Here is an 18,604-nt window from a genome sequence, read left to right on the forward strand (position 1 = left end):
ATTTTTTTTTTTTTTTAAATAGATTTAAAGTTGCCACAAAGAATATAGAATTAACTTTATTCAGCTGATTCATTCACTTAACAATCAAATATCCTAAATTCATACTTTTGAAATCCAGGAAGACAGGTTTTTAGAGACTGGAAGATATATGAAACATCTTCCGGAAATCTTTATGTCCTTGGATCTTGCATTGGCCCTGAGCATTTCTCAGTATGTAATCTGGCAAAGGACTTAAAATAGAAAGAAATATAGATAGAAAAATAACGCGTGCTTCATTAGCCATGCAAGGCCTACTGAATTCAAAAGTTAAGGAAAATGCATGATGAATCCCCAAACACGGACTATATAGGTAAAGACAAGTAAAAATTGATAAATGCTGCATTAAAACTTCAATTTACATTCAATTACACTCATTATGTCTCACTAGGAAGTAAATGAACTGAACACCTCCTTAAGAGGATGACTCAGGATTTTCATGTGGTTATTTATCTGAGGTTACTTTTAATTAAGTTTAATTAAATTTGGTTAAAATTCTTCAATAACCACTGCTATTACTTTAACTTTTTTGAAACAACTGCTTGTCTCCTAGAATCATTTGAGCAAAGGGGAAACACAGGTATTTCTTGTTTAAATGACACCTTGAGCCATACATAGATTTTCTACTGCTCATTTCTAATACTAAGGCAATGCAAAAGATCAACATTAATAAAAACAATAAAACCAACATGTTCACACTTGGCAAGAACTGGTTGTATTCTACCACAGAATCTGACAATACTGAGTACCATTCCCAACAGCAGATGAGCTGGTAGTGCTCCTGCAGAGCTAATCCTGGTATTCAGTTTTATCCAATGTTTGCTTCCTGCCCAAATGACACCTGTGTGTTTCTTCTGAGCCAGTATGTCTGCATACACAAAAACATATTTCAAGGTTTCCCCAATGGGCATTGTGGATTTATACAATTTAAGAATAAGTTGATTTCATCAGAAAAAATGTAAAATTTATAGAATCCCTGGGGGGGGGGAACTACTAAGGCATTGCTTTGTAGAAAGGAAATAGGAAAATGTTGTGATCTGAGTGATAATTCTAATAAAGAAAAACATTTCTGTGAGAGCTGGAAAAAATATATATATATATATTTTTTTTCTTCAAATCCACAATCAAGTGGATTTCAAGGCTTTTGACACCGTCTCCCACAGCATTCTCCTCAAGAAACTGGCTGCTCTTGGCTTGGACTGGCGCACGCTTCGTTGGGTTAGAAACTGGCTGGATAGCCGGGCCCAGAGAGTTGTGGTAAATGGAGTCAAATCCAGTTGGAGGCCAGTCACTAGTGGCGTCTCCCAGGGCTCGGTGCTGGGGCCGGTCCTCTTTAACATCTTCATCAATGATCTGGACGAGGGCATTGAGTGCACCCTCAGTAAGTTTGCAGATGACACCAAGTTAGGTGCGAGTGTCGATCTGCTCGAGGGTAGGAAGGCTCTGCAGGAGGATCTGGAGAGGCTGCACCGATGGGCTGGGGTCAACTGCATGAAGTTTAACAAGGCCAAGTGCCGGGTCCTGCACCTGGGGCGTAATAATCCCAAGCAGAGCTACAGGCTGGGAGATGAGTGGTTAGAGAGCTGCCAGGCAGAGAAGGACCTGGGAGTGATAGTGGACAGTCGGCTGAATATGAGCCAGCAGTGTGCTCAGGTGGCCAAGAAGGCCAACGGCATCCTGGCTTGTATCAGAAATAGTGTGACCAGCAGGGCTAGGGAGGTGATCGTCCCCCTGTACTCGGCTCTGGTGAGGCCGTACCTCGAGTACTGTGTTCAGTTTTGGGCCCCTCGCTACAAGAAGGACATCGAGGTGCTTGAGCGGGTCCAAAGAAGGGCGATGAAGCTGGTGAGGGGCCTGGAGAACAAGTCCTACGAGGAGCGGCTGAGGGAGCTGGGCTTATTCAGCCTGGAGAAGAGGAGGCTCAGGGGCGACCTTATCGCTCTCTACAGATACCTTAAAGGAGGCTGTAGAGAGGTGGGGGTTGGCCTGTTCTCCCACGTGCCTGGTGACAGGACGAGGGGGAATGGGCTAAAGTTGCGCCAGGGGAGTTTTAGGTTAGATGTTAGGAAGAGCTTCTTTACTGAAAGGGTTGTGAGGCATTGGAACAGGCTGCCCAGGGAGGTGGTGGAGTCACCATCCCTGGAAGTCTTCAAAAGACGTTTAGATGTAGAGCTTAGGGATATGGTTTAGTGGGGACTGTTAGTGTTAGGTTAGAGGTTGGACTCGATGATCTTGAGGTCTCTTCCAACCTAGAAATTCTGTGATTCTGTGATTCTGTGAAGTGTGTCATCGCACATGGCAACACGGAAAGGGCCTTTTTCCTTCCTCTATCACATTGCCTGAATTACAGAGCCTGTTCACCTGCCTGTTCATCTTCTAAGCCCCAGCATTCATCCTCAGGGGGAGGTTGGAAAGTGATGCACTGCCTTCCTTCCAACCAGAAAGGAAACACACATCTCTTGCATGCCAATAAATTGAAGAAATTAACCTCTAAGAGTTGTCCCCAGGGCAATACAGCTGTGAGCCATTATTTCTTGTGATAGGGCCAATTTTTTTTTTTTCTTTTCCTCCCTCTCCATTGTCCCATATTCTTAACATGCATCCGATATCTGCTGATTTGGCATGGCAGGCTGGGATTTCTAGTTCCATTCCCCAGCACAGGGAAAATTTCTCTCTATGCAGAGAAATGCACACAGGAGCAGAAGACAAACTCTGCACATACACCTGAAGATCGTATGAAACTGGTGTAGGACCTTAGTTGATTGACAAATACAGATAATGGAGGTGTAGACATCACCCTTGGGTTAAAAATAAACCAATAAATAAATAAAAGAAAAACAATGTATGGAAACAGTTCAGTGCTGGATGGGAAACTTCAGCTGATTATACATGCAACTACAGAATAATTAACAAAATTCTTAACAAAGACTTTAGAGTTGTATCAGAAAGGTAGTATTTCTTATTTTCTCCTGGATGCAGGGAATGTCTGCTGTGTATCACCAGAGCAAAATTCCCTTTAGAAGGCTAGGTGTCACAGTTGAAGCAATAATACCACCAACCATTAAGAAGGAAAGGTAAGGAAAGACAAGAGTTGGAACCATGAAAAGATAAAGGCTATAACAAAAGCATTTTGAAATGTTTTAAAGGAATAAAGCCTTAATTACGTGTTATTACTTGGTTTTGTTTGTTTTTTAAAGACACAAAATCCCATAACACTTACTATAAGTGCTGGGGAACTGGGACAGGTGACATCTTTAAAACATGACCCTGCAGTTGAGCCTTGCTGAAAGCCAGTGGAGCGCCTACTGCAGCCGTTCTGCTCCAGCAGAATTTGCACTGAGGGGAGGGAACTTGCAAAGAGGATTGGACTGACCCAAATCAGCTGAAGTCTTAAAATAAACAAGTAAATAAAGTGTACACCAGGATAGACTACAAACCGGATAGAAATTCATGCCACCTGGTATTAAATTCAGCACTTTCACTTCTAAGAGAAGTTTCTTGCTAGCTGCTTTATATTCTTATATGTATTTATATACCTGTAAATATGAAATGTTTACTTTTTTATATCCTTCTGCAGATACCTGCACTAATTACTGTTCCAAATCTCTCCCACTGTGACATATTTCTACAGAATTGCTCAATGTGATGAAATGTCAAGAGACATATTTTGACTCATGTCTTCACAGGCAGTAGCACAAGAGGAGATGCATGAGAACAGCACTGTGTTTTGGATCTTGAGCAATAAATCTGCACAAGGAGGGGGTGAGTTGCTCAGGTTGTTTTTTTTTTCCCTTTAAGACTTATTTTTATAGTTATTTAATCTGAACAACACCTTTGCTTCTACAGTAGAGGCATCTTAGTAGATGCATTTAAATCTATTTGGCAAATACCCCACCAGTGGGCATGTTGGCACTTTCATTTCCATGTCTGACTGTGACTTGCTGTCCCTTTGGTCCATGCACACGTCCTTGTTCAAAGTCCACATACAAGGAGTATGAGATGTGCTAGGGACGCACAGAACAGTTGTATCATGAGGACCATCACAACCGGGCAGCTCAGCATGGAAAGAAGATGAGCAACCACCCTCCCAGGCACCGCAGAAGAAGCTGTACCTTCTCACCCGTACAGGTGCCCTTTCTGATTTAAACCTCCTGTTGACCAAGCAATGGGGTATGTTATAGGAATGATAGGGAAATGCCTGAATGGTGAACCAGCCAGAAATATTATCTCCTGTAAGAGAACTAAGAGGTCAGCAGGCATCCCAGCTGTGGCCCCAAGCAGCAGCATATCAACACCACCGCAGGTTAATGCATCTGACTTGGGAGGTTCAGATTTCAGGGTACTGTGCCCTTGCTTGTGCATTTGTTCCTGTTCATTAACTTGTTGCATGAGTAACAGGAAGGCTAACCCAGCCAAACCTCTGCTGAGCAGCACTGTGCAACAAAAGCTTTGGTTTCAATACAGAGTTTTGCCTTGGGAATTTCAACCGAAACTACCTCAGATCAGAAAAACTTCTATTTTTTTTTCTCCCTCACCTAAATTGCAAAGAACTCTATGCTAGACAATAAATGTTATGCCTGTGGTTTCACATTGACAGCTGGGACTTCAAAAACATCTCACCTTGGGCTACTTTTTCCCTCCCTTGTAATTCACATAAGGAAACAGAATTCAAGGAAAAAAACTTCAACAGCTTGTTACCGTCATGTGAATAGTAAATGACTGTCAGGTGTTGATATCAATGGGTTTTGCAACAGGGTAATAGGAGCCACATTTGAAATAAGGCCTGAAGGACTGTAACAAGGGAGAGGATTCAAGGCTCAGAAGTTGCTAGTGAAGGTGTTAACAGAAGGCTGAAAAGTTTTAACCAGTTCACAACACCAGTAAAGATGGGGGGATGCGCCAAGGCTGGGCAGTACTGCTAACCTGCTAATCCAGGGGCAGACGATATGAAGGTGGCTATGGGGAGCAGATCTATAGGAAGGGGGGTCAAAAAAAAAAAGAAAAGAAAAAAGCAGATTCCTTCAGCTCCGTAGCACTGCAATTTCTCACTTCCTTGGGGGTTCTCACCCAGTCTGAGCTCCCTTTCCCAGAGGTTGTTTCATTTCCACAAGCAATTTGATGGTTTGAGACCACAGTTTAGGTAGATGATCTCAAGCAGCCGTTCTTTCTATTTATATACTGGCTTTAAAAACAGCACTGATACTTCTTTAACAAATGTATGCAAAAATTATTTCACCATACACTGATACAGAAAGACAAACATTCAAATATGGTCCTGGACTAACTCGAATCACAGCAAAGACAAACAAACCACCATGTAGCCAGGCTCCCATATAGTCATTAAATCCCCTTCACATATCACAGGCTCACTATTATGTTTGCTCAGAGTCTGTAATCTGTTAACCCAGGACACTGAAGGATTTTGTTCCGAGGCACAAAGTATTTTCAGCTTGCCTAAGTCACATCCCTGTGTAATCACCATTAGAGCAGTGACTACATCTGCACCAGCAATTTTCTCTCAAAATACATTTACTGAAACACAGCAGCAGTTTTGCACTTTTTTGAAAGAGTGGAAAAATGATTGTGTGGATCAGTAATGAGAGCAGTAATTGCCACAGGGCTGACAATAATTTATGCAGAAGTTCTCAATTGCTCCTAATGGCCTGTCAGATGGTAAAAGGGAATGCAAAGCAGATCATAAAAACAACTCTAGCGTAGCTTTGGAGAACAGAATTCTTGAAACTTTCACTCTTACTAAGAAAAGTGAAAAATACAGGAGCTGAAGTGTCTTCTGGAGAAGCAATAAAAAAAAAAATAAAAAAGAAATGTTTTCCAAGATTCATAGATTCATTCATATCTTAACTGCAGGAGAACAAAATCTTCAGGTACTACCAATAGCAGATGACTACCACTACTAGTTCCAAGGTTGGTTGAGGAAGGTAGCTACTGGTTCTTCAAAACCACAGAAATATTCCTCATTTCCAATGGTGTAAGGTGAATGGAACTCAGAAAGTAATAACCTACTTTCCTTCTAAAGACAATACTAACCTGTGCTAGAGCAATTTGGAACTGCAGTTATACCAGTCAGAGGACTTACGCTTTGGTAATGTATCAACATGTATATCTTAAAATTGGAAAATAGTCGGTCCAACACACAGAAAAATGTTTAATCTTATAGCTGCCTAACACAAGAAAGCACACTGACATATGCAAACGTTTAATCTTATAGCTGCCTAACACAAGAAAGCACACTGACATATGCATACATTACACTGTTCTCGTAGACAAGGATCCTGAAGCAATTCAAGCACTCTAATGTGTTGTGGGTTTGTTTGTTTGTTTGTTTTGATTTGTGGATTTTATCCTGTATTCCTCCTCCAAATACATCAGAAAAAAAAAAGCATTTTGCACTTAAACTACAGAAACTAATTCCATTACAGCTTCAAAACTTAAAGTAGCTTTCAAAACAAATTGTTTCAAAACATTTTTTTCTAAAAACTTAAGGAAGATTTCAATTTATCATATTAACTAATAAAATATCTTCCAGGAAAACAGTTCTAAAAATGTGGGGAAACCAGAGACCATTGAATGAAATACTGTGCTGTGGGAAAACATGAACACATTTTCCCAGGCTGTACTGCTGAGCTTTTCAGACTGTCCCGGAATTTCAGATGTGTCATACATTCCCATGGGAAAAGAAACATTTTAAATACAATATCAAAATAATAATAATAAAAGTAATAATAAAAATCATGGTCTGATGACACAATTCCCCTCTTCCTAAAACCTTGTAACAATCTTATTTTTAAAATATTTTCAAAAATTTTTTTCCCACAAAGTAAATTTATAAATAAGAGGGTAGTCCGCACATTTGTACTTAAGAAAAAAAGCTTGCAGAATGGAAATCTTAATTTTGTAAATCATTTTTCATGGTTTACAATGTCCCCAAGGTATCCTATTATGCCCAGGTATGAGGTAATGAAAATAAATGTTTTCTTCGGTTAAAAAAAATAAATTACTCCTTTCCCTTCTCATGCCTACATAAGAGACCTGCTGAAATTGATAACGCCATATTCAATGTTCAGTTGAGAAAGCAAAAAAGATTCCTGATTACATAGAAAGGATTAAAGAATCATAAATATGCTACAAGAGCTACGCATAGCTACGTGCTCATTCTGCTCGTGAATGGAAAAGGAAAAAGGAAGGGTCTTCAAGGAAAGTAGCCAAAGGAAACTGAAGCAAATGTAAAAAGCATTTCAAGGTTATATTTAGAGGAAGACATTCTTCATACGTTTGCCAAGCTATTCACGTCATTTCACACAGCATGTTTTATCCAGCTTTATAAGTCTATGAGAGAACAGGAAAGAAAAAATCTGGATCGGTTGCCAGAAATGGAAATCTTGCATTTATGCAGAGGAACAAATATTTTAAGCATGTGAATTCAAGAGTACTTTGGGGGGGGGGGGGGGGGGCCCTAAAAACCATCTACAGATATCACGGAAGGATCCTGCAGTTTATAGCTTAGAAGTAACATGACCTAGCTTCTATTACTCTCTGTCCAGCTAGGCTCACTGGCCTTTAGCTATGTCACTAAAAATACTAAAATGAGTGAATTTCAGTAAGTTTAAGTCTTCAGCTGGTATAACACAGCTGAAGACCTGCCCATGTTTATATATATAGGCTACATCAGTTACATAAGCAATCACATATTTCTTATCTATAACATGCTAAACAGTAATCTAAGATTAATAAACACCAACCACTAGCTCAAATATGAAAACAAATACTCACGTTTTATAAGAATATTATGATTTTAACTCAGCACACGTCACAAAGGTCAACCATTTGCATAAAGAAATGTCAAGCATGCAAATAATACATCACTACCAGATGTAGCGGTAATAGGAACAAATGAAATGGAAATTTCCTGTTGGTGACCTTCCGGAGGGTAGGGATTGAATCAATTTGAGATATAGGACCATTTTCACTTAAATCTATGCAAATGACTTCAAAAAGAGGGTGTTTTTTTGTTGTTGTTATTGTTGTTGTTTTACCTTCATTGCCTTCTCCAGGTGGCTGGTAAAACGAAAGCCCCAAAGATATGATGGCTGCAATTTCCAAGATTATAAGAGTCACATCCTGCAGCGCTTCCCAGACTAGCTGTAAGAATGTTTTTGGCTTCTTTGGGGGAATGAAGTTTTTCCCAAAAATAAGCTTTCTTTTTTCTAGATCTGCAGCAGTGCCAGCTAATCCTGTAAATTAAAAAAAAAATAAAAATTAAAAATGCAGGGAAATAACAAATAATCATATCTGCTATTCTATAAATTGTTTCTTCAAGTACAACTACAAGCTGTACCAACCATGGCATATTAACAAACAGGCAGATTTTCCATTTACGTTTTGCTTTTGCAAGATGACTTGTCCTTAATTTCTGAATGGAATCCTTAAGGACTTTTTTTAGTACTAATTCCTGCCACTTTTATTCCTAAACAAGTCTGTGAATTAGTAGGCTTACTTTAATAATATCTATATATATACGCATACAAACATATATACATGTAAGCAATGACTTCTGAAAACATAATTTATTTGGACTTTATGATCTATTTGGGATGCAGCTGGAATAGCTGTTGGCAGCTTTTGGTAATATCAGAAGCAGCATATCTTTGTTCAGACCTCAGGTTGATGACCTCAAAGTAAAACTCAATAAAGCATGTCATGTTCTCCATCAAAGCAACTGCTCTTGCTGCATAGGTACTGTCACATAATTGCTGGAGTGAACTGTGTCAAATTTTGTCCCTGAGAAGACAGCCACAGTGACAGGATATAAGTGTAAAGAAAAAGGAAACAAAGGTTCCTTAAATCTGTATAAAAGTGTAGGTTTTCTGCATGATACTTCAAGTTAAGAGCATTTCAACGTAAGGATGCAATGTAAGAATGTGAATGAAGTTGTGCTGAAGAGTTCCAGCCTTTCACTTAGGTGCTTTTTTTTTTTTCCCCTGTGTTTTAATTATATCAAGTCTGTGCATGTCTATCACCTTTTCTGTTAAAAAAAAATAAAATAAAATAAAATAAAAAAAGCTACAAAATACTTGCAAGTGTTCGGGTAGAATAACTGTGCCTATATACTGCTCTCAGCAGCATAAGGAACTGCTATAAAGTAGAGAGGTTACAAGTATCTGTCAAATAATATTTCCATCTGTTGAAACATTTGCATTCAAAACCTACAGTTTTGTAATCAGCAACACAAAATTATTCACACTTATTCACACTAAGGTGGCAATGAAAATAGTTCCACTGAGGGTTGACCTCAGAGGACCACTGCAAAGATGCTTGCAAGAGAGCAAGAGGACACCATCCCATGCTGTAAGGCTTCCCATCACTCCTCTCCTTACACAGGTCAAGGTAACTCCTTGCCTTCCTCTAAAGTACATTGGCACCTACAGGTACTTAGAATGGAAAGAATGGAAAGCCCTTTTACAAGCATCTCCAAGACACCAAGCAGAAGAAAAGAGGATCCTAACATGCTAATGACACCCAGCCTTATGTCCCAGCCATTGAAGACTGGCGCTACCATTCCCAGCACCACAGTGCACATATGCCAGATGAAACCAGCCCAGGTGTCATTTCCTCAAGACCAAAGTGATGCTTTGCTGAACGTATCAATCCTGCCACAGTACAGCCACAGCCGACTCACCTTTCACTTCGAGTATATAATTACAACTGCTGTGTAGTTTCTGGCTCTTGGTTAACTCATCAAACTTTCATTTCACCTTCAGCTTCTACGAAACACTATCCTCCCCTCCCAGGTAAAGGCATGCTGTAGTTATTATTGCCTCGCTCAATTTAATTTTCAGTACCTACTGCTTAGTGAGACTACAATACAGGTTGCAGCTACTACAAAGCGTGCCTATGCCCATCTCTGCAATTCAGACAATCACGTCAGACTTCTCAGCTCCTCTGTGAGTTCTCAGTCAGCTTCCAATGCGGGCTAAAGGCTTTACCCCTGTGAAATGTGAATAGCAGATGATGAGCCATTTGGGTAGTTACCCTTTTGTGAACCAATGTAGATCAGAGGAGTTAAAGCAAAAAAGGTGGGAGATCAGAGGAGACACTCACCACTGATGGGATGTGACATAGGGACAAGCCTTCAGGAGAAATGAAACAAGTCCAATTTGATCAGCTTCCAGAGGGCTGCAAAGCCCTTTAATACAAAGCAGCGTTTTCACTAAAAATAGCATGCACAAGTTGTACTCGTTCCCCAAAACATAACCTGCCCCAGATACCACAGTGACTTCATACGTGAAGGGGAAAGTGCATCAACACCATTGATAGTGGCAGGAATTTCTGGCAGAAATGTTCATAAAATGCATCTACAAGCAGCAGAAAGATCTCAAATGCATATTGGAAAGCAGAAGAAAAATACATCTTCAAAAGGAGCATTTCCCAACACAGAACATATGTGCACAGCAGCAGGCCAGCTCCAGCAGGTAAGCAGATGACTGGGTACTCAGCCGCAGGAAGCCACGGCTGAAACAGCACAGGAAATAGCTGCCCTAGTTTTGAACAATCCTAATTACATTTACCTAGCCTTTTACGATGAATTTACCACTTTGCAAACTGCGTTATGTACTTTATTGTCAATAAGCCACAAAAGGTATGCGTGTCCTGTCCTATGCTACTGATCATAGCACATATGGTATTCCTTATGTACATACTAAGAAGCTTCCAAAGCAAAGGAAAGAGACTGGAACTCAAAGAGCTGCTGCTTCTCTAACACACATATTGTCCACTGACACTGAAATTTAGGCACCATAAGGTTGAGGACTAGACTGGGCATAAAGAATCGATGTCTACCATTGTTTTCCAGTCTACGTAACCTATGTTAGATTTTAGATATAAATTTTATTTAACTGTGCTCTTTCTTCTTTTATTATGGCATTTATTTTCTTGTGAATTATTTAGAAATGCTGGAAAATGAAATTCAATGTTCAGCTCAAACCAAAAGGTTTCTGTTCCCCAAGTTGTGGCCCTCACTTTAAAAACCCTATTCAATTCATATTTTTTTTCCCTCCCTCTGAATATCAGGAGCTGACAAACTCCTGTATTTCCAGAGCAAGAGGAAAGGAGAGCATGAAGAAATCTGAAGACTGATGATGAAGTCACATAATAACAGCCCTAAGTGTTACTGCAGAGATAATAAGGTCAGAAAGGGACAACAAAATATGTAGAGAAGTCAAAGCTGTACACAGAGATACTGCTAAGGGAAACAGCACTGAGAATTGGAGGCAAAGATGCTTACTTAGCAGAAGCTTCCATCAATTCTCCATGGCATTGCCAGAAGAAAGTATACAGGGGCACACCTTATCTTCTCAAATCTTTTTATTCACAAATGCTACTTTACATAGTCCTAGAGGTGGTTTAAGCAAGCCGAACTTTGCGGCTTGAAGAGGATTAGAGGTCACTCGCACTTTGTCGCACTGGCAGATCTGCGGGACGCTGCTTCCCAGCGAGTGCGCACTGACTGGCAGTGCAGATGGTAAAAACGTCAATTAGCACAGCAGGATCTGTGAGTGGACATCTGTCCTCACCATTACTTTAACCAGGAGATGGCATTCCTGCTGCTAGATTTGCTCCCCCCCCCCCCCCGCCCTTATTCCAAATACTTACTTCCCTCTGGTTTTTGAATTTTTTTTTCTCGTTTGTCCCTTAATCTATGTATTAACTGCTGTGACAATAATGAAAGAATAGTGCAAATGAGACCAAAAGGAAAAAAAGTTAACAGAGATACTGGTTCTATATGACCTCAGAATCTAAATGTTACTAGCAAAAGCAGCAGCATTCAATGATGTATTCTGTATGACGATAAGTCACAGACGGGCTGGTTTTAAATTCATGTGTCCACACAGACATATATATATATATATTTAAAATACTTTTATATGTTGAGGCTATGCAACAATTCTTTGCTTGACCAAAGTGTTTTAGAATAATTGTACAGATTTATATCAAATTTGTCTACAAATATTATGCATATGTTTAAGAAATACTGTGAAAAATGTTTACTGATGCTTCTAGCACTTGAGTAGTCTCTTAAGGTTTATTTCCAAAACTTTTCCTCCAAAATTGTTTGCAATTTGTGAAGAACAAAAGATTAGCTAGAAAGCATTTTCTATGATATTGTGCAGAATATTAAAGGAATTTCTTCTTTCATCCAGCTTGCCTTTTTAACACAGATTTATTTTTTCCAACTGTTGCTTTTTGGAGGGAAAAAATGATTAAAAATCTGCAGAAACAACAATTAATGGCTTTTCCCTGTTTGTTATCTACATCTGCACACTGAATATAAACCCATCATTTCAATTAATGCTTCCTGGAAAATTGTTTTTCTCCTGACAATCATCTCCACTGCAACCAAATGGAGCATCACAAACAGAATGATTCTGATGCTGCAAAAACAGTAAAAGCACATCACTACTACAGCAACAACGGGGAATAAATAAATAAATAAATAAAACTTAAGAGAAACGTTCATGTTCACTTAAACTATGAGATGAAAAATGGAAAAAATACATTTGTACTAATTGTGGAAACAAACCATTAATTACTTTTACAACCTCTTCCCCACATTTTCTGACTGTCTAGAAAAAAAAAAAAATGTTCAGCAAGGACAATAAAAGCTTTACAGTGATGCTGAACATTACTGAATTTCTATTAAAATTCAGAGGTTAAAAAAATGAACCCACAACTATTTTTGGTAGTTAATTCTACTGACGGTTAGATGCAACATGCATGACATGCATAAATTCTTCTTATGAGAACACAGACCTATGTCTGATGTCAAGCTCCTACCACCCTAGTCTCAAACTGCACCCTCAAATGATCAGTGTTTCTAGCATGACACTACCTAGGTGTTCACTGAAACTGAAAACTAAAACAAAGTATCACTTTGGTAATTATTTCATTTCTTTGCCTTGTTTCACAAGTTCCATTTATCATTTAACTAGGAAATGATCCCTGCCTTTACTACTACTACACAACCCTTTAATATAATTTGCCCAGGTCTGCCAACCTCTATAGATTTTGTCTAAATTTTCTAAAATTCAGTGGGAATTAGAAACACTAGCCCAGTTATTCTGCTATTGTAACACAGAAAATTCAAACCCTCAATCTCATTTTACATTTTAAATGGGATTCCATTCTCAGGCTTTAGAAACAAATTTATGTGTACTACTCTTCTTTTCTCCCTTGACTAAGCCTCTCTTGACAGCAGGTCTGCATTTCTTCCACTTCAATCTAAGAAGTACTATCAATCTTGTGAGGGAAAGAGCTGAAAATGTAAATTTTTTAATTCAAACAAACAGCTAGTAACTAGGAGATTGAGTTTGAGATTCGCCTTAGGCAACCATCCCTATCTAATAAACTGGGGAAGGCAAAGAACCATTGGCAACAAAATGATTATTGTTATGGTTTTGATCAAAGGCTCAGGAAGGTGTATTTTTTCTCTTACGTACAATGATGTCAACAAGTACACTATGCTGTAATGCAACATCAGTAGTCTCGCACAGCTTACTAGGTCATGAAGTCTTTGTGACCCTTGTTTAAAGAGTGTCTAAGCAAAACAAACACCTGCTTTGGTACCAGCTTTGCCAAAGAAATATGTTGCACTAGACTACCTGTTTTACTAGCACAATTTATTTACTTTTTAATACTACAAAGGCATCAGACATGCATTCACACCTAGAATGGATGCCTCTGTGACCTCCTAGTTTTATCATGTATCATTTTATCGTATGCTTGAAAAATTCTTTCATGCAGACCATTGAAATTCTGTTTAGACCATCTTAAATAAAATCAGTTAAGAGAAGCCAGTCTATCTGTGGGGAAGTAATGAAACCATTTACTAGCTTCAGCAAGCTGAATTTGAATTTCACCAGTGAATGGACCTCAATGAATAATAATTTCCTTCTAATCTCAGGACAACAAAGCTGACTGTAAAGCGTAATGAATCTCATTACCTGTTTTCATTAATATCACTTGCTTATGTTTGTTTACATAAATTGTAAGAAATCTGTATAAATTTTAAAAGCCTTCAGAATCACAAATCATCCAACACGTGTCCTGGAAGCTTTACCCTGCTGACGCTACTATTTCTATGAGTCCCACTGGCAGTGCTGCCAACCGACCTTTACAGGATTGAAACTCCCCCTGAGCCAAATGCTTCACAGCCAGAGCTGAATAGCCAGCATACAGAGGAGAAGTACACAGAAGAGGCAGAACCAGGAAATGAATTAACTGTCCCTCTGCTTCTCCATTAATCATCCACCCTCTTTGCATCCGACAGCGACGACCGGCCAAGTCACCACGTCCTGTCCTCTTGCCTCCTGCCCTGGCTTCAGCTGCCACCCTGCAGTGTCTGTACAGCTTCAAGCTGACTGCTAAAACCCTTAGAAGTCTTCACCATTGCAGTTGCATCCAAAACTATCACTCCGAAGCCACAACAAGTACATAACATCTCCTAAGCTCTGTTTTGTTCTTTGTTTGTTTTTAAATAAATTAACTAAAGAGCTTAACATCCTATTTTATATGCTGACACATCTAATGTGAATGCTAGGAACAGATAAATAACAACAAATAGCATTTCTACAATGAGTTTCTCTCCCTCACTCTCCTTCTAGGTGTAGAAATGGATGAGCAAATTAATCTCAGCCTTATGAGACAGAGAAAGGCTGCAGTTCTTGCCCTGGTGGTGGTAGTTCAGGAGAGTGAATTCCCACCTCCTGGGACTCGTGATTTACACTCAGCTGCAAGATACCATGCAGTATTATTGCTGCCAAGAAGCACTGAATGCTCAAAGACAGGTTTCATTCATTTCCTCCATCTAGCCATTCTGGTTTTATTTCTTCTGTCTTCTAGTTTCTTCTAATTTTTTTTTTCCAAGTAAAATTACTTTGAAGAGAAGTTATTAACCAGAAACAGATAATTTACCTAAGATAACTAATAGCAGCAACACAGAAATGGTTCCCAATACTGACTGTAATGTAGCCAAAAAAAAAGCCACACATCTGAAAGACATGCTCCAATTTCATAATAATCTAATGACTGGACAAGTGTGCAGGGCATTACCATGAGTCTAAATCAAGGCAACAGACAACATATCAAATATTAAAGGCAGGACTTGCATCCTAACAGATGACCAATATTCTTCTTGCCTGAACAGACACCGAAAAGCTTTCTGCAAAGGTTGGTAACCATGTCTTCAATGAGAGCTGAAGGTCCAGTATGTAAGAAGAGGGATTAGGATTTCTCATTTACATTTGTACTGCAGTTGGAAGGAGTACAGCTGTTGAGAGGAGAGGCAGAAAATCACACCACCAGAAATCATTTCTTCAGCTTTACTCCACTCAAGTGTCATTACACCATTTACATGTCTCATCCTGTGCATCACAGATGGTTTTCTTTTGTTCTCTTGGGGTAGTGTGAGGTACAATAAAGTTGCTACAGACTCTGTGCCACAATGCTACCAAGTACTAATGATCATGCAGGTATACCTTCCACCCAGCACCTACCAGATAATAAACTCATGCAGAATTCCTTGTTGCATTACATATTTAAAATATCAGTGCAGATCTTCATCTAGCATTGACAGTTAACCAAAACACTATGGAGGGGCTTTCCTGCAGCTAAGCCATTCCCAAGCCAGCAGGACACCCCAGAGATGCTGCGCACTATGGGGTTGGCTCAGTACCCCGTATCCTCAGCAGCTTACCAGTTCTGGGGCTTTTTGTAAGAGAGGCAGAGGGATTGGGAGTAATGAATGGTTTTTATCCCTTTCTAAAGAAAAAAATATAGGTAGATAATTGAAAATGTAGTCAAAACCTAGAGATGGTTTATTCAGATATCTTTTTTGGTTATTTAAACAAAAGATAGTATTTTACTCTGACATTATGACTTATAGTGTACAAGTGCTCTCTGCACAGGCTTCTATGTCACCCACAAAGGTCCAATTTCCTATTGAAGTGTAGAAGTGTAAGATGTGGCTATTTCAATGAAATTGACAGGGAGTATGAGGGAAATATTATCAAAAACACAATGCTGTGTTATAACATGATTGTTCCAGATCATTTGAAAGCTTCTTGCTTTCAAATCACATCAAGCAAGACTTACTACAGCTTATAAGAATACTCACTGGCTATCCTGTAGCATCAGGGTGGAAAAGCCATAACATATGAATCAGGTAATGGCAGGGAAAAGCAACCATGTGAGTTTAACAGAGAAGATCCAAGGTCTCAGATAAGGAAAAGAGCAAGAAGTAAATAAGCATATAAAAAAAAAAAAAAAAAAAAAAAAAAAAAAAAAAGTTGAAAGCCTTCCATAATTAACACACCTTCATAACCACTTACCATTACTCTCACCAGACCCTACACAGAAATTCTTCATTTCATGTGTGCTCTTAACAGCAATCATAGGGATGAAGGAAAGGGAAAACAGGCCCTGAAATCAATCTGTGATTCTCCATTCCCAAACCACGGTCTGAGCAGTGCTGGTGACAAACAAGCAAGCCCCTCTGGATGCTACAGAGGCAGCTTCTGCCTGGCTGTGCAGTCTGGGGGAATGCAAGTCCCCCAGCAGAAACACCACCATCAGTCACAGTCCTAAGGGAATCGTACAGCTCAGGGAGGTGCTTGCATGAAGGTGCCTCCTGCCAGCTGCGAGCTTTGTGTGTGCAGGTGCTCCTCTGAGCCCTGGGGTGAGCGCAGCCAAACAGGTAACTACCCCGGCCCCATCGGGACCTGAGGTAGCCGTGGGCAAGTGGTAGAGCAGGGAACAACATCAGGGCCATGCTCAGGATCCTGACCTAACAGTAAAGAGAGAGAAAAGAAAATGGAGCCACATTTCCACCTGCACGTGTGCCCAGGCCTATGCTTACTGCAAATAGCTGGTGAGGGTGACACCACTGACACTGAGCCCAGGGACTCCTGCTATTAAATAACACCACCACAAAGAAATCCAGAATTAAAAGATTAGCTGCTAGACTGCCAACTGTTCATAATGATAAAGAGCCTTCAGCTTTGATTTTTCACATTTCTTATCACAGACTTTTGAGTCAGTACAGCATTAGGCCTGTACGCACTGAAAACACACTAGGCCTGTATGCGCTAGCCTGAAAGATCCACACATCTCTTCCTATATGATGGATCTTTACTCTCATTATTTGTCACTGCAATCACCATAACTCTTTAGTATAGGCAGTTCCAAGGGTCTATCATTCATATTTATTTGATGAAGTTCATAAGAAAGACTAAAAGTAACATAGCTAAATAGCATATGCTTTCATAACAACAAAAGTATAGAAGAGAGGTTTCTTGTGGATGAGGCCAAGAATTGGTAGGTTTAGGTAGCTCACTCCTCATATAGATATTTATATATATGAATTTACACATACATATTAAAATAAATAACAAGAAAAATCTTATGTTCTGAAGACAGAGACATGTATTGCTGTGATGTCCAATAAGGAGACAGAATAAAAATGCCAAAAAATCCCACTTTACTAAGTCTGCTTCTATAGCATGATTCTCTCCCCTCCCACCCTTACTTAAAAAAAAAATAAAAATAAAAAAATCAGTGAGCTGTGTTTTTCAGAGGTGTTACCTCCAAGTGCTGCTACTTGGCAGCTCTTAATTTCATTGCTATCTTTGTTATCTTTGTCAGTGTCATCTGCTTTTCCTGTGAGCAATGTCAGCTTGTCAGCTGCACAGCAACTGTACCCTCTTCAAGCTGTGCCTATGCAAGAGGCAGAGCACTTGCTGTAGTGTATCTTAAGCTGCTGTGCGTTTGGGAGAGTATTCAAGGTATCTAAAAAAAACAAGTGAGAACACTGAAGAAGAAGAGTGCTATGATGATTATGCCATCTGCAAGCAACATTAAATGCCACTATGCTCCTGCATGTGACAATGATGTCACTTAAACCACAATGCCCAACTTGTGAGGAGACAGTAAGAAAATAAGATGTATTTTGAGCATCCAATGGATCATATCCTGTTGCTCAGGAGCATTAAAATAGTTAGACCTTTGAAACCTCAAACGTAGTGCACACACTGTGAGCTGTTACCTGTATAACACTCTACATTGCATTCAGTGTTACCCGTCTCCCTCCTCTTCAGAAACAAGTGATACCCATCCTTTAACTCATCATCTGCCTTTTCTGTAGAATTATCACATAGACTTGGAGGGACAATAAAAATGAAAGAAGCTGTAAAAATTCATCCAAAGGTGCCAGAGTACTATTACACTGAACACCTCATAACCAAACAGAAATATACAAAGTTTAGAGAAACTGGGCGCTGATAATTTAGCAAGTCAAACAAGCTCCCAACTGCCCAATTTCCTACATGAATTAAGAAAAGATTTGAAGAGAAGAAAGTCCCAAAACTTTCCAGTCTGCTAGTAATTAGTTAATTCAATTCCTGAAAACTGTTTGGGTGTAAAAGAGCAGTAGAGCAAAGCAGAGGATTCAGCAGCAGCAGCAGTGTTTTAGTTGGGCTGATGGAACCATTGGAAGATG

General features: G+C 39.5%; 1 protein-coding gene across 18 annotated transcripts in view; it reads right to left on the reverse strand.

Moving 5' to 3' along the window:
• Positions 1–18,604, reverse strand: part of ATP2B2 (ATPase plasma membrane Ca2+ transporting 2) — a 405,121-nt gene that overhangs the window by 115,767 nt on the left and 270,750 nt on the right. For all 18 annotated transcript variants that reach the window (XM_035337444.1, XM_035337435.1, XM_035337434.1 and 15 more), the window contains one exon: positions 8,091–8,288. In XM_035337444.1, coding sequence (XP_035193335.1) covers positions 8,091–8,288 — 198 coding nt within the window. The remainder of the gene's footprint in view (positions 1–8,090; positions 8,289–18,604) is intronic.

This window comes from Oxyura jamaicensis, chromosome 12 (assembly GCF_011077185.1).
Source record: "Oxyura jamaicensis isolate SHBP4307 breed ruddy duck chromosome 12, BPBGC_Ojam_1.0, whole genome shotgun sequence".
In the NCBI taxonomy this organism is placed as follows: domain Eukaryota; kingdom Metazoa; phylum Chordata; class Aves; order Anseriformes; family Anatidae; genus Oxyura; species Oxyura jamaicensis.